The 25,877-nt window shown below is 33.9% G+C and overlaps 1 protein-coding gene across 5 annotated transcripts in view; it reads right to left on the bottom strand.

Annotated features, from left to right (window-relative positions):
* Positions 1–25,877, bottom strand: part of LOC128993460 (transcriptional regulator ATRX-like) — a 90,558-nt gene that overhangs the window by 45,646 nt on the left and 19,035 nt on the right. For 4 of the 5 annotated variants that reach the window (XM_054417367.1, XM_054417369.1, XM_054417371.1 and 1 more), the window contains exons 7-20: positions 22,368–25,175; positions 21,479–21,663; positions 16,528–16,745; positions 14,932–15,111; positions 13,643–13,702; positions 12,486–12,883; positions 11,973–12,124; positions 11,304–11,342; positions 5,497–5,736; positions 5,093–5,183; positions 4,189–4,332; positions 3,489–3,617; positions 1,233–1,349; positions 159–322 (exon numbers count right to left, since the gene is read on the bottom strand). In XM_054417367.1, coding sequence (XP_054273342.1) covers positions 159–322; positions 1,233–1,349; positions 3,489–3,617; positions 4,189–4,332; positions 5,093–5,183; positions 5,497–5,736; positions 11,304–11,342; positions 11,973–12,124; positions 12,486–12,883; positions 13,643–13,702; positions 14,932–15,111; positions 16,528–16,745; positions 21,479–21,663; positions 22,368–25,175 — 4,925 coding nt within the window. The remainder of the gene's footprint in view (positions 1–158; positions 323–1,232; positions 1,350–3,488; positions 3,618–4,188; positions 4,333–5,092; positions 5,184–5,496; positions 5,737–11,303; positions 11,343–11,972; positions 12,125–12,485; positions 12,884–13,642; positions 13,703–14,931; positions 15,112–16,527; positions 16,746–21,478; positions 21,664–22,367; positions 25,176–25,877) is intronic. The other variant, XM_054417368.1, reaches the window with a different exon arrangement.

Below are 25,877 nucleotides of genomic sequence, written 5' to 3'. Positions count from 1 at the left end.
ACCACTGACAAATGTCCTGTTATCATGATGAACTGACAGTAAATAAAATGAATGTAAAATGTAGTAGGCCTAGGTAAACAAACGTAACATCTGACAGTTAGTACCTGTAATAAAAAAATACTGATGGAACTAATATGAAAAAAATCCTTAATACTTACTTAGTAAGGTGATATATCTTGATGTTACGTCCGCCCGCAACATCTTCCAGCCACTTGTCAAACTCATTGTACCAGTTAAGCACCGTGGACAGCGGACAGACTACCAGCACAGTGCGGACATTGGTGTCTTTGTGAGTCAAGATAGTATGCACCAAGGAGACCACCTGATATATCAGAAAGCCATATCAGTCTGCTGGCATTGCCTGATGATTTAACCCTATTTACCAGGTATATTTGGTTAGTTAAATTGTGCACGTTATGTTTTATTTATTCAAAACAATAACATTATTAGATAGTAAGATAATTCGTATAGTGAAAATAATTTTACTCAAAAAATAATAATTTTTATTTAACTTAAAAATTTAATCTTTTAATCAAAATGATAACACAACATACAATTTATATGGTTGAAACGATTTTCATACACAAAAGTTTCTCCACGATTATATCATGAAGTCAGACAACAGTATACAATGTGACCCAGCAGCAAAGTTAAGAGAAGTCCTGAAATTAATTTCAGTGACACACTCTTGCACGCTCATATCTTGATCAGGTCCACTTTACTTAATGGGCCCGGGCCCAGAAGCACAAGAAGTTAAAAGGTTAGTTCGGGACGCATAGAAGAGAAAAACCCCCTGAAATGAAGAGTGGAGGATGGCATATAATCCAATGAAGAGGACAAGTATATTTCTTTTTAAGAGGTTGGCGGCTTCTTGTAACCTTGCATTTGGCACATAGACTACAGATCTGTGCGTGGAACATATCGAACAGAGCAAGGGGTGAGCCGGTACAGTACGAAGGTGAACTGTACTGATAGAATGTTTACGGCAGTGACCAGGATCCGAACCCACGACATCGCTGCCCTGGGCCCGAAGTCTGTGACGCTACCAACTGAGCCACCGACTCACCTAAAGATTTCGGGGCCATATAGCATTTACATTCAAACTGCGGGCCTGAGCTTGATGATGATATACCTACTTGGTATTAAAGCTGAAAAATAAGTTTCAGTTTCATTCTGGAAAACCAAGAGACAGTGTATGATTGCGAATTACTGATATATTGGTGGCATTGTACCTGGAAGGTTTTCCCAAGACCCATACAATGGGCCAAGATGCATCCAGAACCTTTCTTGCTCTTCATCTGGTTGAGTGACTCAAAACACGAATCCCACATGAACTTGACTCCTTTAGCCTGTAAATGCAAAAACAAAGGTTGTAGGAAATAATTTTGTAATGTCTATTTGTAAAACTTTCTAGCTAAGACTTGAAATTCAAAGATAAAAATCGTTAAATAATTATTTGAAAACACAAAAAATATGTCAAATACACTTATAACTTATAACACTTGTAACAATATATTTACACTTATACTGTTTACTCACAAGACGCTAAATACATATAAAAGATGGTAAGCAATCATCATCACGCCACGCCTATTGGGTCTGATAATAATTGGAGTGTCCAATCGAAATCGATCACTACTTCCCATCTTTTATATGTATTTACCGTCTTGTTATTAAACAGTATAAGTGTAAATATATTATTACAAGTGTTATTTGACATTTTTTTTGTGCTCTCAGGTAATTTAATAACACGTACGATGCTGACAAAGAAGTTATTTAGAAATAATTATTTAAAAAAAAAATAGACGAAACCAGTATAGTGATATAATAAGTAAAAAGATTCAAAACAGTGAATACTTCTATTACATTGTAGTTAGCTATGTATCTGAATTACTATGATTGTTAAAGCTAATTAAGTAGTGATGTGGGCCGGGTAAATACCCAGTGGGTAGGTAAATATAAATCCGGGTAAATACCCAAAAACTGGGTATTTATAATTTTTATTAAAGTTAGCGAAGATTTAGATGTTTTTTTGCAATTATTACCTTGTAAGGATAGTAAAATGATGATAAAATGTGTTAAACAAAATTTCATATGGTCACTACTGGCATTTTACTTCTGGGTATAATCGCCATAAATATCCAGGTCTGCGCATAAAGCATAATCGGCATAAATACCCTGGTCGCATGGTTGCACTGGTCCTGACTACTTATGATTTTTTAATTTCTATGATAGATAGATGAATTTATTTTATTGAAAGTAAAAAAAAAAAATTTGCAAAGTAATAATTATTATTTGGAAAGACAGGACAATTTAACCTAGTAGTGACCTATGTGTAAACAACTTAAGAAAATAATTTTAAAATTCAATCTGTAGGATGGCAGGATTTAATAATATTTTTGTTCTAGATCTTTTGTTGGTATCAATGGTATAAAAAAAAAAAAAAAAACTAATTTCATAATCTTGTGATACAAAACATTTGAATCTATAGCACAATAAATCTTTCAAAATTATATTAAGTTATACCAAAAAACAGGAGATACATTTTTTTAGTAAGTTTATCCAAATATATTATTGTTTCCAACTAAGCGGTAACACAGAAAAGTTTAATTACTTTAAAGTATTCTATCATTCTGCCTATGTCAATCAGGCCTTAGATCTGTCAAGCCTTCCAAACCATTTATACAATAAAAATTTTGCATCATAAATACCCAATAATTCCTGGATATATATAAATTAAAATATTTTGTTTATGTTATTTAATTGGTTATAAATTTATAAAATTATAAAAATTGAAATCACCACAGCCTTTTTTAATAGAAAATTTTTTAGTGACTTAAATCATTGACTATTGAGTCAAAGGTTAAATTTAACTAATGTTACTCGATTTAAGACACGAAACCCCATGCTCATTTAGAAACTTTATGTATTATTAAAAAAAGTGCTAAATCATTAAACGAGCAAAGTTTCAAGTTACTGTAAAAGGTGTTATAGACTATCCTAATTTATCATGTAATGATAACAATAACATATTTAGGGGTAAATATAAATGAATTTCAATTGATTTCATAAATACCCAAAATACCCGGGTATTTATGGATTTTGGGTATTTACCCGGGTAAATACCCAGGGTATTTACCTCGAGTTTTAAATACCTGGGTATTTTACATCACTATAATTAAGTAATATAACCTTGTGTACTTTTTAGTCGCCAATGATTCGCGATAATGTTAAGTTCCATTAATTTATTTTGAAGAGCATATCCTGAATTTACAAACCAGAGGTTTAGTTTTTAGACAACCTCTTAGTTAACAATTTGAAATTTGTAACATCTTTTAAAAGGAAATAGACTTGCATGCGTAAGTTATGAATATATCAGAGAAGCTTGTAAATATTTGTTGAGGAAAATTAGTCTTGGCAGTACATAATATTTAAAAGTTATTAATTTGTTAATGGTTGAAAATTGCAATAAAATGCATGAAAAATACCTGGTGAGGTTTCATTTTGGTGACTAGATCCTTGTCTACGGATATCAGTTCAGTCTTAGTGTCAGGATCAAAGTCCAGAACGAGTTTCTCCAAAATTTCAGCTTCCTTGATCTCAAACATTTCATTAAACTGTGAAGAAAAGACAGTATGAACAAATTAAATAAGCATATTATGAAAGAAATAAATAAAAATTGTTATTCAGTACTTACTTAAGTATTTCAAATTAAGATTACAACACTAAACTCCAATCATCCACATTGAAATGAGAAATTAATTCTGTTTGATTCAAGAAATATCTCTCTGTCCAGTTGAATATATTTTTTTTTGTTTTTTTTTCATTGGACATCAAATGGAACACTGTTTCAACTTAATTTTCACAATTAAATATTTTTCTGTTCACCAATCCTAACACTCGGTGCTCGATTTGCGGTTGCGGTACCTCTCTTTCAGAAAGATAATTTAATAGATTAATTGAAAATCAATCCAGGCAAATGGGTATTTGCTTAGTCGCCAGGTTAGCTGCAGCGGGGGTATTTATCATTTCCAATGAACATATATCTTCTATGTACAAACACTAACTATTCAAAATGTTCTAGTACCATAAATATCAAATGTACAATTCAAATTCACAGACTTTATCGAGTCATCAAAATTACACATAACTCCCAGTTATTCCAATCAGCTGATAGAAGTATCATACCAGTTTCTGGCGAGCCGCAATCCTTTTCTTACGCTCCTCCTCCTCCTTGGCCGCAGCCTTGGTGGCCGCAGCCAGCTCGTGTTTGGTCAACACCTTGCGGATGTTCTTGCGCCCACCCTTGCCTGGGGACTCGCCTTGCGAGCTCTGTAACAAGCATCTCTCATTGGATATCTGGGCATTTGTGGACTAATGACTAAAATATATGTGCTGGAAAATAAGGTATCATATGTTTGTAGAAAGAGAGAGAGAAATATAAAAATAACCTATAATAGTAAGGAATGCTAAAGCCATATCAATTTTTCAAAGATAGTGTATGTCATTCTATGTTTTAAGTGTGTCAGTCACAATCAATTCTGTTTAATAGAAGCCACCACCTTGAGCTCTGGGGAAGCGAGCTGGTCTAGTGGTTAGAGAGTGGGACTTCGGTCCCTGAGGTCCCGGGTTAAAATCCCGCCAAATTACCAATGAATTTTAAATCTAAGTGATAATGCCACAACCCCTAGGTCTAGCCTGAAGTAATGTGAAAAATAATCCCGGGCTTGTGCCTAGTGTCCTAGGACAAAAAAAAACCCACATTGCACAGTCAGCTATGATAGATCCTTCCACTTTTGTTAATTTAACTTTAGTTATAACATATTTAGTAGTCATTTTTTGCATTTGTAACCAGGTTCTACTACAAACTTCTCACTATACGGTTTGTTTTTTCATCCACAGTAGAGTTTGGGGGTTTTAATTTGTTATGTTCTAAATAGTGTTTCATCAGAGAAAGATAAGATTCTAGATACTTAATCATTATAATTTTAATTCCAATCATCGAAATGATAAATCTCCAGTGATTTTTTGAATGACAAATAGGTTATTGAGTATGACAGGAAAAAAATCATATACAATGTTCATAACATACCTTTTGAGTGATGTCGATAACATCATTATCACTGTCTCCTGACTCATCTGAAGAATCTCCGCTAAGATTACCTTTCTTTTTCTTCTTTTTTCTGAAAAAATTACGATTACAGATTTAAATTTGAAACATTCAGTAATGGCCACAGACGCTTTGACTTTACAAGAGAGCGTAACAATTCTATTCCTAACAAAACAACACATTTCTTCAAGACAGACCACACAATGTAATGTTGGCCACTGAAGTCCAATGTTGAAAACTAGGAAATTGTGATTAAATATACAGTTTTTCAGTGTTTTGACAGAGCTTTTAATAACGTAATAAAAACATGAGTACCAAAATATGTGAGAAAGAGTAAGGAGAACCTTTCTTAAGCTTGTTCCAGTAGGCTACAATTGAAAACTTACTTCTTTTTCTCTGAGTCAGAAAGAATCATTACATCACTGTCACTAGATTCATTCTTCTTCTTCTTTTTCTTCTTAAATATATCTGAACCTGAAGAATCGGTTGAGCTTATTTCCAAAGTTGAAGAACCACTGGCTCCGTCGTCTGTTTCTTTCTCTCTACGCTTATCCCTTTTCGACTTCTTGTTTTCCTTATCGGAACCATTTTCTTTCTTTTCCTTTTTCTCTCTAGATTTATTTTTGCTGAAAGAAAAAATTAAATTCTATTAGTAAATGATTTTTTTAAATCATATATTTACTATGACGAGGCATTTCTCATGACAAGCGACAGGGCATGCATATAAAGAGATGATAATTCTGAAGAAACTAATCTTTGTTGAGCGGAGCAAAGAGAAGCTCTTTGGGATCGGCTTCAAAGCAAACTTTACCTACATTATCACTCAATAACGGCTGAACTAGCCAAGTTTACCAAGGTTGTTTCGACAAATGATGGGAAAGCTTGAGAAGTTTAAGAGTTTAAACAATTTAAATCAGCTATTTTTTACTAATAAGCAAGCGTATAGTGAAATTCAGGTTTAGCTAAATTGGCTATTACAGTCAAACCTGGTTAGTACAAATCTTGGTAAAACAAATTCCTAGATAAGACGATTTTTTAAATTCCCCTTGAACCTTCCATAAAGGTTAATGCTAAAAACACCTCTATACAATGTAGTAATTAGGTTAAAACCCTCCAAAAGACGAATTTGTTTGTGGCATGGGCTGGGACTGATTAATCTCTATACAACAAATATTCTTAGCACAAAACCTATACAAGACAAATGCGACCTCTTTAAGACAAATTTTTCACGTGCCTCTTATAAGAGAGAAACCTATATAAGACGAATAATGGCAGTATTAAACCTTGATAATACAAATTTTTCCCCTAACTCTTGGAATTTGTCTTAAAGAGGTTTGACTGCAACAAAAAAACACAATTTACCACTTGAGTTTAAACAACATGTTCTATACTTCCCATCATATTGAAAATTGGAATTCTATTTTATGAGAGTATCGTCGGCAATACACTTGTCAGTTAAATATCCGTTGAGTAAAACTGCCCAAGTAAGTAAATGTTTTCTCAAAAGCTTCTTGATATTTTTAGAAAACGAAGACAAACAATAAACCCACGAACAAGTACTTTTGGCATTAGACAATTTAAATGTAGAACACACGCAATGCTTTTCATATGTTAGATGTACGAAATGTAAGAAAACAGAACTTAAAAGGTGTAAAGACAAATATTTTTGCAGTTCTTTCAAAGCTAAAACCAAAGGAATAAGGAACAATAAAGTCTTTAAAAATATTATATCTGCTTATTATATGGATCCAGACAGGCTTAGTTCTGCCTTAATTGCCAAATCTGGCCAAAATTAAGACAATATTTATATGGTCGCGTTCAACCTGAACTGTGGGTTCACCAGCTAACATTAGCAAGGAAACATAGAAAAATACCGATACAAATATGTACGAAATGTCCACATCTTTACTTATACCACTTGTAAGTACAGTGGAGTCCTGATAATCCGAACTTTTGTAATCTGAAAGTCCGCTTAATCCGAAACCAAAAAGTAATTATTTTTAAAATTATTTAAACAAATTTTTAATTTAATTTTTTTTTACCAGTATGTGCTGTTGTTACTTAGCGGGGAAAGTCGAAACTACTAGCACCGTAGCGTGACGACATTATTGCAGTTTATTTTAGATACAAATAAACGGTATCAGCATTCTGACACATACTTTCTCCCATAAGTTTGTCAACAACCTTTATCATGTGTAAGCGGTGAGAGTAAATATACGGAAATGGGATTTATACAATTTTCTTCAGAATTTAAAGGACTATAACATACTAAATTTTTATCAAAATCGTTCGAGCCAATTTTGGGAAAATCTGATTTTCTGTTATTTTATGGGGTTTTTATGGGAAAATAACATAATTTACAATAACTTTTGAACCGTAATTTTCACAGAGATGGGATTTGTACCATTTTGATCAGAATATAAAGGACTATAACATACTAAATTTTTATCAAAATCGTTCGGGCCATTTTTGGGAAAATCCTATTTTTCCGTTATTTTATGGGGTTTTATTGGAAAATCCCCATTAGAAATAGAAATTTCTAAAAAATGAAAAAAACTATAAAAATTGTAAGGACCATAACATACTATGTTAAATCAAAACCATATTTTTGTCTAAAATCCTATTTTTTGTTATTTTATGGGGTTTTTATGGGAAAATAACATAATTTACCATAACTTTTGAACCGTAATTTTTACAGAAATGGGATTTGCACCATTTTGTTCACAATTTAAAGGGCTACAACATATTAAATTTTTATCAAAATCGTTTGGGCCATTTTTGAGAAAATCCGATTTTTCCGGTTTTTTATGGGTTTTTATGGGAAAATCCCCATTAAAAATCAAAATTTCAAAAAAATGAAAAAACGCCTGGAGATACCATGGATTACTATGGTATAGGGGGAGAAAGTAAAAGTGATGACCCAGTACTTGCTGTCACCCATTGGGAAAATCTGAAACTGCGTGTAACGACAGTTAGCTGTACCTCGTCGAAGTATTCTGTAGCGGCCGGGCGAGATAGACTTGTTGTATAGAGTATTTCAGTAAATATTTCACAATTTTTTTAGTTAACGTTAACATTTTTAATTTTCGTCCCAGATTCCAATCCTGCCAAATCACCAATGGATTTTATTTAAATGGTAATGCCACAAACCCGAGGTCTAGCCTATAGTAATGTGAACAGTCCCGGGCTCGTGCCTAGCGTCCTAGGACAAAAAAATTAAAATATTTTTACAAATAAAAAAATACAAAATACAAACAAAATTTTAATCTGAAATATTTGGTAATCCAAAATGGGTCCAGTCCGGTCCCAACCATTTCGGACTATCGGGACTCTACTGTATAAATGTTAATAGTTCTTAGATAAACTAAAAATTTAAATTCATGAATTAGTTTGATTTCATCTATAAATGTTGTTTTAATTGATTACTTAATAAAAAACAATTAAAAGTGTTCCTCTCAACTGGCATTCATTGCTCTGTTGAGTTGTTCATTCTATTTTATCGGTTACAAATTGGTTTCTCAGTTTCTTTACATTTGATGGATCAGAAAACTTAAGAAGGCTTGGGATGGGCACTTGTAACTAAGGATGGGTCCATTCAGATTCAATGATTTCTACCTTCATGAACCTTCATTACAAACAATTTCAATTTCAAATAATCTTTATATGTAAGTAGCATATAACATACATAAATATAAACACCATCTTGGGTGTCGATGTCGAAGAATATTCGATTCACAATACTCTGGATTCAAAACCAATTCCAGAGTCTCCTTGCAACCGTGAAAAAACTGTGATTGTCTACCATGATTGCATTAATTTTTTATTGTGCTAACTTTGGTTTCAAATCAGAATGCCATCTAGAATAATTTTTGTATCGAAATACAGAAATTTTGAATCAGCCTATCACTTCTTATAAAAAATAGTTCCACAATATATTTTGAGTAAAAACAATAAAATATGTATACAGTAATATAAAATTTTACCTAGCCTAAAATGTCTCTTGTTATTTATTAATTCAATAAGTAATATGATGATGATTATATGAGATTAGGGATGGACAGGTCCCGAAATTTCAGGAATTTTCGGGGATTAAATAATATTCCCAATTTTCGGGACGGGATTTGATCCGATCGTCGGCGATTTCACCGATTAGCGAGTACCGATAACGCCGCTATCGCGAGAGATGTTCACGATAGTTCCGCGAACGCAGGAGGCGAAGACATTTCGACGATCGCGCCGTGACCTCAGAGTCATCCCGACGATCCTGCCGAAACTGCGACTCATACCGATGATCACGCCGTGACCGCGGAGCCATACCGACGATCGGGAAGTAACCGCAAGTAATACTGACGATCATTCCTTGACTGCCAAGTCATACCGACGTTGGTGAAGTAACCGCAGAGTTATACCGACGATCCTGCCGTGACCGCGAGTCATACCGATGATCACACCGTGACCGCAGAGTCATACCGACGATCACTAAGTAACCGCGAGTCATACCGACAATCACGCCGTGACGGCGGAGTCATACCGACGATCACCCCGTGACCGCGGAGTCATACCGATGATCGCGGAATTTACTGTGGAGTCATACCGACGATCACGCCGTGACCGCGAGTAATACCGATGATCACGCTGTGACCGCAGAGTCATACCGACGATCGCTAAGTAACCGCGAGTCATACCGACAATCACGCCATGACCGCAGAGTCATACCAACAACCACCCCGTGACCGCGGAGTCATACCGATGATCGCGAAGTTACCGTGGAGTTATACGGACGATCCCGCCGTGACCGCAAGTCATACCGATGATCACGCCGTGACTGCGGAGTCATACCGACAATCCTGTCGTGACCGTGAGTCATTTTGACGATCGCACCGTGACTGCAAGTCATTTCGCCCGCGAGTCACAAGTTTCTATACCTGTAAATTTTTACCCATTTTTTTGTAGTTATAGATTAGTGCCACAAATGGTGAAAATTGATTTTGTTTGTCTTCATTGGTAACTGAAATACTCAATACTTTCTTTTTATGCACAGGAAAAAATCCCGTCCCGTCCCGTCCCGAAAATTGGGAAGGAAATAAAAATCCCTTCCTGTCCCGAACAAAAAATTCAATCCCGTCCATCCCTATATGAGATCCTTAACTACATGATGATTCAAAAGAGATGCAATTTCTAATATTTTTGAAATAACTGGTATGATATATGTTATGTAGTAATGAATTGATAATACTTTATTGAGTTCTCACAATGGCTATTTAAACAAAACATTGTGCAACCAAATTTTTATTCATTCAGATCACAAGATGCTAATGAAATATATAATGATTCTCAAAAAGAATATAATCAAACAAACACAAAAATAACTTCATTAATTAAAAAAATCTTTAACAGATGAGCCCAAAAAGCATGATGCATGCAATTATTGAAATAGTGGGGCTGAGCGGACACAATTGTAGTTTCTGTAAGACTAGTAATGTTTTGTTTTCATTCCTAGGCTCAAGCGGCCGGTGTGATCACTAAATTCTCGGTTTCCCGGTGAGAGCCCCGACAAATTGGTATTTAATAGGTATACAGTAGAGAGTCAAAATCCCGAACCGCTTCTGAGGATTTTTAAAATATTGTATTACAATAGCATCGAGAGAACTGATGTTTTACAGTGCAATGACGAAGATCCAGCAGACGCTGGATTCTGGTCAGTGTTTTGTTCGTTTCCAATGTATGAACTTTACGTCATATTTTTTTAAGAAACCAACTAAAGTAATGTACTGAATTTACGTAAGTACAAAACAAAACCATTGTTTTTATTTCATTTACTGTATCCGAGAACTGTATTTTTAATATTGTAGACCTAATTATATGTCTATTAGGCATTTATAGGTTATGTTTAAAACCCAAACAAATCAGTAATCTGAACTAGCTACGGTCCCAATTGGTTTGGATTTATGACACTCTACTGTGTTTAGAGAATCAGCCGTTTTGCAAAACCATGATGTGGCAAAGCTGAGATAGTCTTCGACCGGATTTTTTAATGACATTGCCTGATTTTTTATGAAGAAGTAATTATTTTAAATATGTATTTAAAAAAAAAATAGGTATCATTGTAAAAGAAGAAGTATTCAATGACAAAGTCAAGTGTTAAAGTCAGCTCAACCCAACTGCCAACATTTGCTCATTCAGTTGGCTTTACCTGAGTGTGTGGGTGAACTCATCGAATTCACTGCTTTCACTGCAAGCAATAAACCTTAGTTACACACTTCAAGGTTACAAATAGTTACAAATAGTTAACTTAAAACTTCCCTTTTCACAGATACACTATAGTAAACTCTGGATGTTACAGATCGTCCTAATGCTATGTAAATCACAGATCGTCTACAAACCATCACTCTTAGATAAAAGATAAAAAAGTGTTAACAACATTTTGAACTGGGTACTGAACTAGTGTTCTGAACTAGTACTGATCCTTATTCACGTGCAAAAATAAATGTTCTTTTTCAGCCCAAAATAAAAACCACAATAAAAAATGATGGTAATAAAAATATGTATTTAATATCCTGCATTTATAGAACTGAAACAAGTAGCCTATGTAAATAAAACATTTAAAAACAGGTTTTTTACTTTTTTTCTGAATTATTTTTTTATTGACCTACTTAAAACAATGTAACACTTTATTAACCTTGCACTTATTTTAAAGAAAAGTATATTTTTGCATAACATTTCTGTTTTTTTCACTTAAGTAGGTTATAGAAAGAGTCCCTGATCAACACCGTTTACACATTTTTAAAATCAAAGTGATAAGTAGTGTCCCATGGTAAAAAACACTTTTTCAAAACTTGGTCCATTAAAATCATCATCTCACCTGTCACCCTCCTCTTTCTTCTTCTTCTTTCTTTCAATCCGCCGCTTCCACCAGCGCTCCTCATCGCTTGTGTCTGTGCCAGAAAGTTTCATCCGAAGCAGCTTATGTTGTCGCCAAATCTTTTTTTTATCTGACTTTTTTTTTGTTAAGTCCTGTGAACAAATTGGTATTTGTCTTGCAAGTTCATGACACTGATACAAAATTACTGTACAGATATAAAATTGTTTGTTATCTGGGCACATATATGCTAATGGTAAAATTTTTAATCACTATCTTGCCTCTATCACTGAATGTTCATTTAAGTGGATTTTGTTAGCCTACCATCGCAACAGAGTGCTTAGTTCACCTCAAAATATTCAATAGCTACATGATTTGTAGACTAAAAATTGTAATTTATGCATGTCATTCTTGAAAGTAGGTTTTTACTTAATAGATTATTAGCTATGATATATAATCATTTACTTAATCATACCCTAAAGGATGAATACCAAATAATAATTACTTTCAACTTACCAAAAATAAATCTGCTGAAGAATCACTCTTTGATGAACCATCGTCATCACTGTCTTTCGGCTCATTCTTCACTTCAGTGTCCATTTCACTTAGCAGTTCCTCCTTAATATCAATCTCTTCTTTGTCTCTGTCTTCGTCTGAGGATGATCCAAGCCCGACAAATGTTGTTTTTGTTTTAGTCAAGCCCTCCAGAAACTGTTCATAATTTGGGTCAAGCTCTGATCCTTCTTCCTTAACTTTAATTTCATCTTTGTCGTTGTCACCATTCTCCTTTTCATCTTCGTCCTTATTGTCGTTATCGTTGTCATCTTTCTCTACATCGTCTTTCTCCAAGTCTTCTTTTTCTTCTTTTGCCTCATCTACAGCTTTATTTATTTTATCTTCTTTGGCTTTCTTACCTGAAATTATAATTTTTTTAATTTGATAATGGTAAACCGGTATTTGTTTTTACAGTTTCTAAACCGTAATTGTTACAGCAATGTTGCACTATTTTGTTTAGAATTATAAGGACCATAACACATTAATTTTAATCAAAACCTGTTTTTTTTTTTAAATCAGATTTTTGGTTATTTATGGGATTTTTATGGGGAAAACCCATAATACAATAACTTTTGAACCGTAATTTTTACTGAAATGGGAGTTATACCATTTTGTTCAGAATTTAAAGGACTACAACATACTAAATTTTTATCAAAATCGGTCAGGCCATTTTTGAAAAAATTCGATTTTTCCATTATTTTATGAGTTTTTATAGGAAAATCGCCATTAAAATCAAACTAAAATTTTTTTTTTAAATCACCTGGAGATAGGCTACCATGGATTAGTACCTACATGCCAAATTTCATCAAAATCGGACCACAGGTGTAGTCGGTAGCTCTGTACACATCCACACATACATTCAAACACACGCATAACACACACACACATAACTTCGAAAATTGCAAAGGGCTTCAAGGACGAAATTCGCTAAAAAATGAACAGTAAATAGCTTAATTTGTCTACTTAAGCAGCTGTGCACCTAGTTTTGTAGTATAAATATGACAAAAAGGATTTTTTTCTGTAGAAATATGACAATAAGGTTTTATAATTACAATATTTTGCTGGGAATTTTTTTTTATAAAATAGTTTTGGATAAGGGTATTAAGGCAGACGTTTACCTTTTTTCTTCTTCTCGTCTTCATCTGACTCCAAAACTAAATCATCTCCATCAACAGAACCTAAAAAATTAGCACATGTTAAAGAAATTGTAAAAAAATATAGGTATAAAAAAGTTAAAACTGAGCGGATATTTGGTAGCTTTTATATTTCTGGACATCGCATGAAGTAAAACCCCCTTTAAAAAAAAAACTTGTGTTAACCATAATGTCCAAAATCCTCATTAAACAATTCAAATCAACTAGAAAATGAGCAAGACAACAAGACTACACATCGTGGTGTGAGTAATTGGTTTGGCTAGACCAACGGAATGAAATAAGTCACCAAAATGAACTCATACAGATCATATATAAATGAAGTTTTAAAAACAACCATAAAACCAACGGGATGAAATAAGGCATACAACAAAATGAGCTCATGCAGATCATATAACTAAAGTTTAAAAACAACTTTCAATTATTTTAGAAATAGATTTTGTGCATTAAGTTGTAGGATTTAAAATGACAGCAATTCAAATAACAAAAAAAAACTACTGTTGTAGATCTCCCTTTTAAAAGACATAGCATATAAATTCCTACCACAGATTAACTGGAAAAAATGCCAAAGTATAACCAAAATGTAAAGATTATCCAAAGCAGCTTTGTCTGCTTTCTTACGGTTGGTCGGGGTTTTACTGTATCATGTTTAGTGATGGGCAGATTCAAGAAAATGTCGGTACTGGATCTGGATCTTGAAAAATTCTGATTCGGATCCGAATAGATACATATTGCCTATTGTCATAAGAACGGGTTAAAAAAAAAAACTTATTATTTAAAGAAATCCAATTTAAATCATACTGTTAAAAATTTTAAGGATGATGTAAAAAGATATGAATATTATAGCTTATGTGGGTAGGCAATGTCACAGAATATGTCAACGTCTATAAATTTTATGGCTAGGCAATGACACAGCTATGTCAACGTCATAACTCATATGCTAGGCGATGTCACAGTAAGTCGACGTCAATAACATATATGGATACGGATAATCATGGATACAGAATTCCAACTTCCTGCTAAGTTTGCACAACCACCAAAAGGGTACCTATCTCTATATGTTTACTTTTGGTAGTCCGATATCCGGATCCAACCATCACTAATCATGTTTTTAAAATATGGAACATCCCCAAATCCTATCAGGATTGGAGGACAATATTCACAGAAATGTTGAACAGTTTCTAGAATTTCTTTTTTCGGAATTAGAGGAATCTATTCTTGAAATTAAGAACTGTTCCCATGATTTCCTTGATTACCTTGGTCACTCTCCGAGGCCAGCAGCAACTGCAAGTTCAGCTGATCTTGCTGTTTCTCCAGTTCTCGCCACCTCTCATTCATCTTACGACTGAATGTCTCCATACTCATGGACTCGCTGCTACCAGAAGCATACTGGTCTTCTATTTGGTCCAAGTCATTCTTGGTTATGTCAACTTCATCTATAACAGAAATGAAATATTAAAAGGTTCTCAGAGATTTCTATTTCACAAATGAGCATTTTACTGAGGGGGTTCAAGACCATATGGTTACTAAAGAGCACAACAAGTTGATGGTATATAAAAAAATGCTAAGCTTTTAAGTATAAATCTTCAACTAAACTCAGTAATCGTAACAAGTGAACTGTCCCGGGACATAAATTATATTTACTGTCAAGAAAGATTCCATCCAAAAAAACTGATTAACAGATGAAATGAATGAGTGATGAGAGGACACTGAACAGTAAAAAAATATCTCTTGTAGTGATAAAAATATCCCTGACATGCAAGTATACCTATAAACAATCTTTTTAACGAGCCAAGGGTAAAAAAAAAAAAAAAACACATTTTGAGTAAAGCTTGTGACATCTAAGCTGGCACTTGGCCGATCGCTACTAGTACCTAGCTCAAAAACATTATGTCCCGTCATGCGGGTTGCATCAGCTGTCCTCGCGACCCATGAGAAGGCGCTCAAGTCCATTATACAAGGGGAGTCAACCCCGTGAGGCAGCGGAAATGTTTGCAATCCGGTCTTTTACCTACCTACACCCTCCTCACGCCTACACTGCCCGTGCTTGGCCACGTGCCAGCTTAGATGTCACGAGCTGTACCAACCAAGATATTAAAAATATATATATATTGGTTCAATAACTATTAAGAACAGTATATTTCATTACTAGGGCATAAACTGGCCATTTTCGACCCAAGTTCAAATTTAACAATCGAGGCGAATCCGAGGTTGGAAAATGTGCGAGGTTGAAAAGAAACTTTTTGCCTGTGTGATGAAAGATGTTTATCGTCATATTTATTTAAAGATAATCTCTCAAAACTACTTCTTACTTGTTTTCAATTTAACACGTTAACTGCCACGACAATTTATACCTATGGCACCAAATTTTTACTAACCTGGTTCTTGCGATTACAATGAACTATTGATTATAAATGTGTTAATTTGCTATTAGTAAGCATTCACGATGCATATAGTATCACTAAAGTGGAGGAAAAAACGTCAGAGCAGTAGGCCCGACAGCTATATTTTTTCCTTGATGCTAAAGTGATCTATCAGGCCGATCGGTTATCAGTACTATGCGTCATAAGGGTAGGTTACAGTTACAGTTATAGCACGTCAATTCATAATTATCAAGCACTATGTTAAGCTTACTTTATTGAATAGATTTTATAATGTTTGCCAGTTTTAAGCAGAATGAACTTAAACAATGGAGTTAAGTAGGCATGAAACCTATGAATAACATATTTTAGGCCTACCTATTAATCATATTCAGTCCGATACACTACAACAATGAAGTCAAAATATAAAAGAACAATTTTACACTTTGCAAATTCTTTATACAGTACCGGTAATAGACTTTTAAGATTTACCTTCTGCACTGGAGTCTCCTTCTAAAAATCCGAATAGCTCATTCCTCTCCTGCTCCCTCTTTTTCTTTACCTCAGTATTGTATTTCTTACGCTTTTTTCTTTCTTCACCGTGACTCCCGTTGCTTCCTGAAGCTTCAGATGAACTCTCATCACCATTCACTTCTTCCTCTACTCTCCTTACTACTGTCCTCTTCTTTAACTTTGATAGGTCAGTCAGCCTGTTTGGAGAAAATGGTGAATTGAGAATAATGATGAGACATTTCATACATTAAGGGAGAACAAATTAATCACAATGGTAATATGTCATCTACATGTGTTGATCAACACATCACTTGACCTTGAACGGGACACTACAATATCAGTCACTACCAAGCCAACCAAACAACACACACTGCGACGTTGCTCTTATTAATGTAAAGTCTTTTGTTAAATGTGTCCTATCAACGTGTGTTTTGTGTTCCAATTTTAAAGTATGACAAACTGTAGAATGAACCTGATGGTGTGGCAGTCGCCACGAAACATGTAGTTTTCGCCAACACCCACGGATATTGTAAGGTAATAGAATACTTTTATTAATATAATCAATACCGGTATCCAAAAGAACAAATTTATTACAATAAATTCTGAAAGAAGTAACACAATGTTTAAATATTTAATTGTTATTGACTACTTTGACAGTCACATGTTTGGTAGGAAGCAGTGGCGTAAACAAATATGACATGCAACTTTGCAAAAATTCAGGCCTAAAATGTAAAATCATAAAAAAATATGAAAATAAATTTGATTGAACTGAAATGAAGGAAACATTTTAAGTAACCCAAGATCCAAAAACCCCCAGGATCCAATTTGAAAGGGATTTAACAGGTTTTAGGTCCTTTGGATGACTGGGCCCGGTCGTCAGTGATAATAGTCACTCTTTGACACAGCATAGAAAGATAAACATCCTGCAACACTTTATCACTTTATTTTTTATAATATAATTATGCATGTAACTCTCAATGGAATGTTAGGACACTCATAGAACTGTGTTGATTGCTGATTGAACTCAACTTTATATATTAATTAACTAAAAATGTTTTTCATAATATGTTGGTGCAGACAAGCCTTGTATGGTTTTTGCACCTATTGTATAATATGCATGTATTCATTATAGTTCAATAAATAAATTGATTGATTGATTGATCACAGTTGTTTTTACACCCAACAACTGCTTGTTACAAACTTTATACAGTAAATTTTACTGAAGGTAAAGGACAGAGCTACAACAGGTACAAATTGTGACAGTTTTTTATATTTTTTATTGTTCATAAAAGTTACTACCAAACGTTATTACTTTTCTCAACTAATATAGTTAACACCAAATATTTCAATGTTGCACAATTTTCCTTTTTTCATCTTCTGTGTATAGAGAAAACCTAATCCTGAACGAGATGAGGTTATTTTCCCGTTAAAATAAATTAAAGTCATTTACCACAGCACATATTTTATAAAATGTACTAGCTGTATGCCCGTTCTACGCACAGGGGATCTTATCGTAGTCAGTTGAAACCTAGTTGGTTTGCATATTTTCAGATATGCTAGCAAAAATATTATATATAAACATTCGCAAATACAGTATCTGACAGTTTCAAGCCAAAACAAATGCTTCGCAATTAAATGTTACCCGGATCGTGTTGGTCCATATGTTAAATCCAATGATTAAACTAAAAAATGCTTTATAGATCTATGAGGCATAGCCCTAAGTTAGGCCTGCAATTGAAAGTTACTTTCCACAATGGTTTAAAGTATTTAAGGTACTACCTCAACCTCACAATGTAACACTTTATTTGGTTTGACATTTTCATTATCAAGGTGCTCTTGTCCTTTCCGTGAAATACTGAGAAATAAGGACATTAATGCTTTACCAACAGGCATACACACATAAATACGTAACTTAATAAGGGAATTTGCTACGCTTTAAGCATAACAAAGTACATATAAAATTAGTACCTATTTTAAATCTTTGTTATTGTCATCAAATTTTATCATAAGAATTTATATTTGCTTGGACCGAAAATTACCCAAAATGCTATCAAAATGACGGCTTACTAAATTAAATGAAGTACTATAGACGATTAAGATTGGTAATTTATAATAAAAAATACCAAAATAGGCCATGAACTATTGATACATAAACAACGTAAAGCTTTTAAACAATTCATGATGGTTTGCTGAATAAATGTTTTAGGCCTACTAAAATGCGTTATCGTTTTCTTAGCATAAACTAACATTTTGGAATCCAGACAGAAAGAGCAAAACTTATACAGTTAAATTGAATACGCCTGTAATAAATAAGGCGCAACACCAACGATAACTAATAATTTGTAAATTACAGTGATGTGTTGGTACGTAAAAATGATTCTTGCTGCTACCAACGGTTCTAAGGAAAAGAACCAGAACCAAAAACCAACGTTTACAGTAAAGAACTATAGTACATCCGACCATTATATGCGTTAATCAAGGTATTGATCTCTTAGTTTTGGATTTTCTCGTTATCGCAATCAAAGTTATTTCCCATTAATTGGGAAAAGTACCGGTATCAAGGATCGTCGTCGAAAAGGTTGTTATGAATAATTGGGTAGGCGTACGTACCCAAGAGATGGGCTATGCAGGGCCGGATCTAGGAACCGCGAAACCCCGCAAGCCCTTAGGGGGCCCAAAGAGCTTTATAATTTAAAATTACTGTAATGCATATAAACATAATTGAATAGGACGGTAAGTTCAGTTTTGACAGACAAATATTGTATATATCAAAGCTAAAGTTACAATTATTGAGTAAATTTGGACCTATTGATTTCACTCGTCAACAACTCAGGACCTCGCCGTAGACAGTTTAATCTGTGGTTTACTGTCACTTTCAGTCAGTCCAGTCTGTATGCTCAGCTCAGTCCAGTCAGCTCGTCAGCTGCAGTGCACGCTTCACAGATCCACTACAGTCCGATCGACGTGGACGTAGTGTCAACTTAGTCAACTATCAGTTGAGCTGAGCAATAAGTCTGTATACAGGCGGGACTTATAAATAACCTCTGTAGCGTTATCTAACGACCTCAGGGCCGGCGAGAGCCGTCACGGGCCTCTGAGCTAAGCGATCCCCGGCCCCCTATTTTCCCGATTTAGTGTCTAGCCGCCTCCATGCCGTTTTGTTAAACATTTATCTAAAACGCATGATAGTTTGATTAATTCTCTTGCTCATAGTTGCAACAACTATATTCCACTCAAAAATTAATATGTGAACTAAAAAACCATGCTAAAATCTTTGATTTTAGCAGATTACATGTGCAGAAGATTTCACATTTGACCAGGCCGGCCCGGGGCACCGGGGCTTTGGCCCCTCTGTCCCTCTCGCGGTTCCTAGATCCGGCCCTGCATAGCCCATCTCTTGGGTACGTACGCCTACCCTATTATTCATAACAACCTTTTCGACGACAATACTTGATACCGGTACTTTTCCCAATTAATGGGAAATAACTTTGATTGTGATAACGAGAAAATCCAAAACTAAGAGATCACCCTCTGGAACCATGATTTGTATGTAGGCCTATCTATCTTGAAAGTATAGTAAAAAAGAAACTAAGTTTAAATTGAGTCGTTTTTTTATTATTTTACATTATTATTTATGCTTGAAATTCTTTATGTAAAACCTTTTACTTTTTTTGTACAATATGCATTTTTTAATTTGTAAACTTATTTGAAAGACTAAGAAATCCTATTGACATAAGAATAAAAAAGCTTTATTTGAAGTTTGCTGTTTTTTTTAGTTCATAAATATACAAAATTACGCATTTTAACGAAAATGTTTTTTTACAAACTGGATCAATATTTTATTTTTAAAATAGCGTTAAAATTTATTTTCAACTACTTATATTTTAAACATTTCACCCCCTTCCGCAAATAAGGCCTCCCTGCTATTGATGCGCTCAAGGGGCCCTTGGAGGATTTTTGCAGGGGGCCCATATTTTGTAGATCCGGCCCTGGGGCTATGGGCCTATTGGCTGTATGGTCCAGTGATTGCATCACACGGTGAGTAGGAACTATCGACTATATAGGCTACATAGTCAATGGTAGGAACAGAAAGTGACACATTGGAAAAGCAAGTTCAGCATCATCCGTAAACCTCTGTTACAATCACCCACTGCAGTTGTGATTTTTTACTTTACACTTTACACAACCGCCATTGAAGTGCCGTAAATGAGTGGAAACCTTGTTTCTAAGCTATTGGCGACGATCATTAATAAATTTAAGTTTCCTAGCCGAATACATCACTGATTTAAGGTCTTCTTTCTGGTTATCAAAACTCAAGAACAATTTTATACACAAAGAATCTCTGGTTCATGACCTGGATGATGCCTAGTTATTTAATTTAATTTACGGTTACACTATATTAAATCCGCTATGTAAGAAAAACGTTTTTAATCTCACTTGGTTGGGATTTGCTTTCAAAACGTGATCGAAAATGGTTGCGGTATTTGTAAACAGCATTTGTAAACATATCAGTGACAGCTAGAAAAAATAATCTTGATCCGAACAGCGGTTCGTTATTTCATAGATGATTATGTGATAAAAATTGGACGAAAACTTGACAAAAAACGCACAAAACTGCATTTTTGAACGTCCGTAATTTTATTTACTAAGTAGTGAGGCCATATTTTAATGGCTAAAGACACTCTCGCCAATCCAGTGAATACATTAAAATGACCTGGATCTTGATAGGTACTCTCGTTTTCCTGGAGAAGATAGCGTAAAATGCCATCTTGAGTGTTACAGACAGACAGATAGAAATAGAGATAAGACTCGTTTCTGCTTCTTTAATGTATAAAACGTAAAAATATGTAATTCTGAGCAATGTACGGACAAAACTCTAATTTTATTTATATAGATTTCAGCCTATTATTTTGTTAAGAAAATATCTCACATGTCAATTTCTGCTTCACTGTCTATAGGTTCTTCCACTTTTTTTTCTTGAGGATTTTCTTCAACATTTTCTTTTTCTTTTTCAATTTCTTCACCATCTTCACTTTCTAATTTTTCATGTAATTTGGCTTTTGTTCCTTTGGATCCTTTCTTTTTAGAGGATTTTTTTGTGATGACTTTCCTTGGCTATTGGGACAAAAATGCAAAATACATAGCAATACCAATTCTGAACAAACAAAGTCAACAGTTAGGCTATATCATTTCAATATTTTGTCAAAGAATGACATCCAACAAGTGCTTTTACATTTACCAAACTACTATTAACTAACTAAAATCACTAGGCCTATGTCTTGGTCTCAGTGTGAGCTTGTAGCTTATCACCAAATTTGTCTTGTGGTAGAATGATTTATTTTTCTACAGGAAAAAATGTTCTCCCAAATTGATTATGAAGTCTTGAGTAGGTCTACAAGTAGACAGAAACTAGACTTAAACATAAAAAAGTTTTAAAAATCCTATACACTTTTTTATGTAGAAAACAAATATTAACACTAATGTACAGGTTTTGTTTAAACCCTGCACTTGGCTTAATGCAATTTAATTGTTTGAATATCGATAACAATATTTAATTTAAATACGAGTAGGGCCTAAGATGTAAATATGAATACTCATAAATTCATTGAAATCATTTGTTATTTTAGTATGCAATATTTGAGTGTAAATATAAAATAGATTACTGTAACCGCATACATTCAAACAGTTATAAACTTCCATCAAAAACAGTGGTACTACATTATTAATGTGGAAGGTTGCTGGTTAAGAGTAACAAATAAATTAGCAATTCCCAATATAGACACAGAGTTTTAAAAGGCTGAATAGCTCTAGAATATTACCTTAAGAATGTTTTCCAGGTCAGAGTCATCTAGTTGTATGTCTGACGAATCGTCTGAATCATTCTCAGAACTACCAATATCTGGATCTGTGCTGGAGTACAATAGTTCTTGTAGAGCTTCAAAATTTGCAGCTTCTTTTTCATCAACTGGCTCTTTTTCAATATTACCAGACTGTACTTTATCTAAGTGCAACTCTTGCGATTCTTGCACCTCTTGCGATTCTTCAACAGTTGATTTTTCAACATCACTTTGATTATGAGAAATTTCATCATTTAAATATGATTCTTCGTCAGATGACAATAAACCTTTCCAAATCAGATTTGAGCAGCTTCTCCGGAACTTTGATTTTAAATTATTTGATATGTTTTCTTCCTTTTCTGATTTGTGACTGAGTAAAGATTGGTTTGATTCTTCTAATTTTTCGCTGTTAATTAATGGTTCAAGCTCTCCTTCCGTTAGAATGAGTGAAGATTGATTCACTTCAACAGCCTCTTCTAATGTTTCACCTTTTCCTAATGGTTCACACCCTCCTTCTTCCGTAAGATTTCCCTTTTCTACAATATCCAAAACTTCTTCTTTAATTGAACAATTGTGTATGACATTATTTTCTTCAACGTCATTTGACAAGGGCTTACCAGTATGGTCTTTATTCAATGCAAGCAAGGCTGTTTCAACTACAAGACCTACTTCACTTTCAATTTCAGAGCATATTTCAGTTTTGATTTCAGAGCTCATTTCAGTTTCAATTTCAGAACACATATCAGTTTTAACCTCGGAAAACATTCCAGTTTCAACTTTGATTTCTGCGATATGATGGTCTTTATCTGGTAGTTTTACCTCATCCACTTCATTGTTAATGCCAGGTTCTGTTTCACAACTATTATTTGTTTCTGTAACTGGTTGCACTTTACCATCGTCAAAGTCTTGATCATCTATTTTGTTTATGCCAGGTTCGGTTTCACAACCATTACTTTTTTCTGTAACTGGTTGCATTTTACCATCATCAGGGTCTTGATCATCTAGTGTGTTTATGCCAGGTTCGGTTTCACAACCATTACTTTTTTCTGTAACTGGTTGCACTTTACCATCATCAGGGTCTTGATCATCCACTGTGTTTATGCCAGGTTCGGTTTCACAACCATTATTTGTTTCTGTAACTGGTTGCATTTGACCATCATCAAAGTCTTGATCATCAACTTCACTGTTTATGCCAGGTTCGGTTTCTTCACAACCATTATTTGTTTCCGTAGCTGCTTGCACTTCACCATCATCAAAGTCTTGATCATATAAATCAGATGTTTCTAAGCCAGCCAATATCTTCCAAGATTTAAATTTGTCTTCTAAACCGTCTTCAACTTGTTTATAATTACAATGAATATTTAGAAAAAGTTGCTTAAGTTTTTCTGAAGTTGATAGCACATCTTCATATGAATGTATTTTTTCTAAATTTACTTTGGTTTTACCAAATGTTTGTGAACGACTGGCAATTAAACTCCCAAGTTCTGCTATGTCACTTGATACACCAACAAGCCATTCGATTGCCAGGTCAATTTTCACCTTTATTTCTTCTTCTTGACTCAGAGGCATTTGATTATCAGAATGTGAACTTGACCCGTGATATGATAACGTATATTCGTCTTCATTATGTAATGAATTTTCTTGAGCTAATGATTTGATATTTGGTTCAGTTGTGTTTTGGCAAGTAGTCAGTTTTTCATTCCCTTGGATATTGATTTCACTGTTCTGTTTTTCAACAGTTATTGAATTGTTACAAACTTCCGCATCCAATTTTTTCAGGGATGAATATTCCCTATCTTCCAAAGGCGTATTTCCTGTAATACTCATTTTTAACTGTTGATCTATTGTTTCCACAGTTTTTGAGGAGAGACTGGCCGTGGAGTCCAGTTTTGTCTCATCAGCCTCCATTTTATCATAATCTTTTCTCATAGAATCAGCTTGTGGACTGTTATTTACTAACTTTTTGATATTGTCTTTTAATACAGTTTCTTGATGTTTATTTACATTAATATCATCTTCAGATGATGAATCATTTGATGAATTTTGTTTGTGAGATCTCTTTCTCTTTTTTAATAACTTTTCTTTCGCCTCATTGCTAGACAAATCCGATGAACTTTTTTCTTTCTTTCTTTTTGTCAGTTTATTTTTCATTTTAGTTTTATAATATTTCATATGTTTCTTTTTTGTAGACCTAGATTTGTTTGCAACTGCATCACTATCAGATGATTCATCTGAACATGTTTTAGTTACTTTTCTTGATTTCTTCTTATACAGTTTTTTTGTTAAAGAGCTTGGTTCGCTATCTTCTTCAGAGCTGGATGATTCGGGTTTCTTTTTCTTTTTTGAATTTCTTTTTGTGACTTTTGAACTACCTAAATCATCAGTTTCTGAGCTGGACAAATCACTATTTTTAGTATTTTTGTGACTTTTGGTTCTCCTTTTTCCTTTTGTTGAGCTGTGAGTATGATCGGATTCAGAGGAAGAAGATTTAGGTTTATGTTTTCTTTTTGCTATTCTTTTACTTACTTTAGAGCTATAGGTAACATCACTTTCAGATCTAGAAGACTCACGTCCATTTTGCCTTTTTGTATAACTTTTTCCCACTTTTAAGCCAAAGTTATTATCAGATGATTCACTCTCTGAAGACATAGCTTTCCTTCTATGTTTTTTAACACTCCCATTTAAGCTTTTGGCAGTTTTCGTATCTTTTTTCATTTTTTTAGAAGGAATGAAAACTGTAGATCCATCGCTGTCTTCACTGTCAAGTGCACGCTTTTTGGTTTTGCGATCCTAAAAAGTACAAAGAAATATAAGAGCATGATTTTCGGATTTTAGCAAATACCCTATGAAAACTTTGTTGCACCTAAGCTATCGTCGAGTGTTAGTTTTCATAAACTCGTAATCTGAAAACTTGTAATATGGATTAGAATTACAGTCTGTGGGTTATAGTGATAAAAGATGGAAATGGAATCCTTCTATATACAGATAACACTTACTTTCAATAACCAAAAGACACATGGCATGCAAGATCTAAAACCTAAAGCAACATGAAACCGGCAATAAGAATAAACAGTAGGAGAACTTAAATTAGTGAGAATGGTTAATTATCTTCATTCAGTTTTAATTTAACTGTACATTTTATTATTAAGTAGCCTAGCTTAATTTATTTGTAACATCAAATAATCGAACAGGTTTTTAATTTTAATTTCGAGATTCGAGTATCAGGATTCGATCTTTGAAGCTAACTGTTGGTTATTTCATTTCATTTCATTTCATATAACTTTATTCATTAAAGTACAATACATAGATACAGGAATGGCGTCAAGAGTAATTTAATAAAACTAACTAACTAAAATACTCATCATTATCATGCATGGCATAACAACATACCATCAATATTAATAGCTTTTCAGGTCAAATAAATTAAAACAAGCAGTGCAATATAAAAGTTTATACATGAAAATATCAAAATTAAAAATATAGATAAAATAT

The sequence above is a fragment of the Macrosteles quadrilineatus genome, unplaced genomic scaffold, assembly GCF_028750875.1.
Source record: "Macrosteles quadrilineatus isolate MER2022 unplaced genomic scaffold, UCM_ALF_1.0 Scaffold_4__1_contigs__length_99947679, whole genome shotgun sequence".
NCBI classification, from domain to species: Eukaryota; Metazoa; Arthropoda; class Insecta; order Hemiptera; family Cicadellidae; genus Macrosteles; species Macrosteles quadrilineatus.
Note: the sequence above shows the minus strand (reverse complement) of the source record. Positions and strands in the feature narration are given on the sequence as shown.